Here is a 1177-nt window from a genome sequence, read left to right on the forward strand (position 1 = left end):
CAGTCCAATTTTCCCAACACCATTTATTAAATAGGCTATCCTTACCCCAGTGTAACTTCTTGCTTCCCTTGTCATATACTAACTGCCTGTATTCTTAAGTGTTTTCAGTCTTCGAACATTCTGTATTGACTGAAAGGAAGATTCTGTGTTAATTGGACAATTAGGTCACTGGAAGGGAAGCTAAGCTAATAGGGAGGTAGAGAGATTCCAGAGGGAAAATTTTTGTATCCTCCAAAATTGAAGTGTTGATCTTCATGCTGCCAACTCCAAATGTTTTGGGAGGTAGAGAAATTTGCCTCTGGAATTTCTCTACCCAGCTATGCAGTTGGGACTGGGCCTCAGCTCAGATAGCTGAAGATCTGAAGTTATAGAAACAGGATCTAAGCCTGTACAACACATAGAACTAACATCGAAGCATCATGATATTATGAACTTTTTCTTGATAAACATAAAATCTCTATAACATAGTTCTCTAGGGAGCTAGATTCAGCTTGGAGAGGATTCTTCTATTCTAGCAAGGCAATTTTAATTATCTAACTTTCTAAATTTAGTTTTTTTCTTAAAAGCTTATTTCATTTATAGTGAACATAAAGTATTACAGTGAAAACTCAGGTACTGAACTTTCTAAAAATTCATTTTAAAGTTACTTGTATATTTTAGTTGTTTAGTATTTCTTGTACAATGGCTTATTTTGAAGAACTAGAACTCTGAGTGAGCGATGACTACATTGCTGATTGACCCATTGTTGGTCCTAGAATAAGGTCATGCTTGTATTTCCGGGTTTTCAAGATAAATCAAAGGATGATATCAACTGTGAGTCACTCAAAGGATTTCATTTTAGAGCCTGCCCTAAGAACTATATAAAGAGGGACGTTTAAGGAACTTGTACTGAAAAGGAACAGGGTAATTTAGGCTAAGTTATTCAGGAGTAGTTTAGAATGAAGTTTCTTCTATTGATACTGGTCCTGCAGGTCACTGCTTCTGGAACTGTTCCCCTGAGGGAGCATACAAGCACTGAAGAAAATGTGGAATTTGCTGTAGTAAGTATTAACACTATTGTATTTATCTAGCCTGATTTTTGTCTTTAAGATTTATTGCATTGACCAGCTTCATCTTGAAAAGTACTCTTTGAAAACTGGTTTAGGAGTCTATTTGATTTCAGCGCTGAATTTTTCTT

The 1177-nt window shown here is 35.8% G+C and overlaps 1 protein-coding gene across 1 annotated transcript in view; it reads left to right on the forward strand.

Moving 5' to 3' along the window:
- The first annotated feature begins 820 nt into the window (after positions 1 to 820).
- LOC109378283 (macrophage metalloelastase-like) overlaps positions 821 to 1177 on the forward strand; it is a 43655-nt gene continuing 43298 nt past the window's right edge. The window contains exon 1 of the mRNA XM_019634720.1: positions 821 to 1040. Coding sequence (XP_019490265.1) covers positions 939 to 1040 — 102 coding nt within the window. The 5' untranslated portion in view covers positions 821 to 938. The remainder of the gene's footprint in view (positions 1041 to 1177) is intronic.

The sequence above is a fragment of the Hipposideros armiger genome, unplaced genomic scaffold (genome assembly GCF_001890085.2).
Source record: "Hipposideros armiger isolate ML-2016 unplaced genomic scaffold, ASM189008v1 scaffold_1850, whole genome shotgun sequence".
NCBI lineage: Eukaryota > Metazoa > Chordata > Mammalia > Chiroptera > Hipposideridae > Hipposideros > Hipposideros armiger.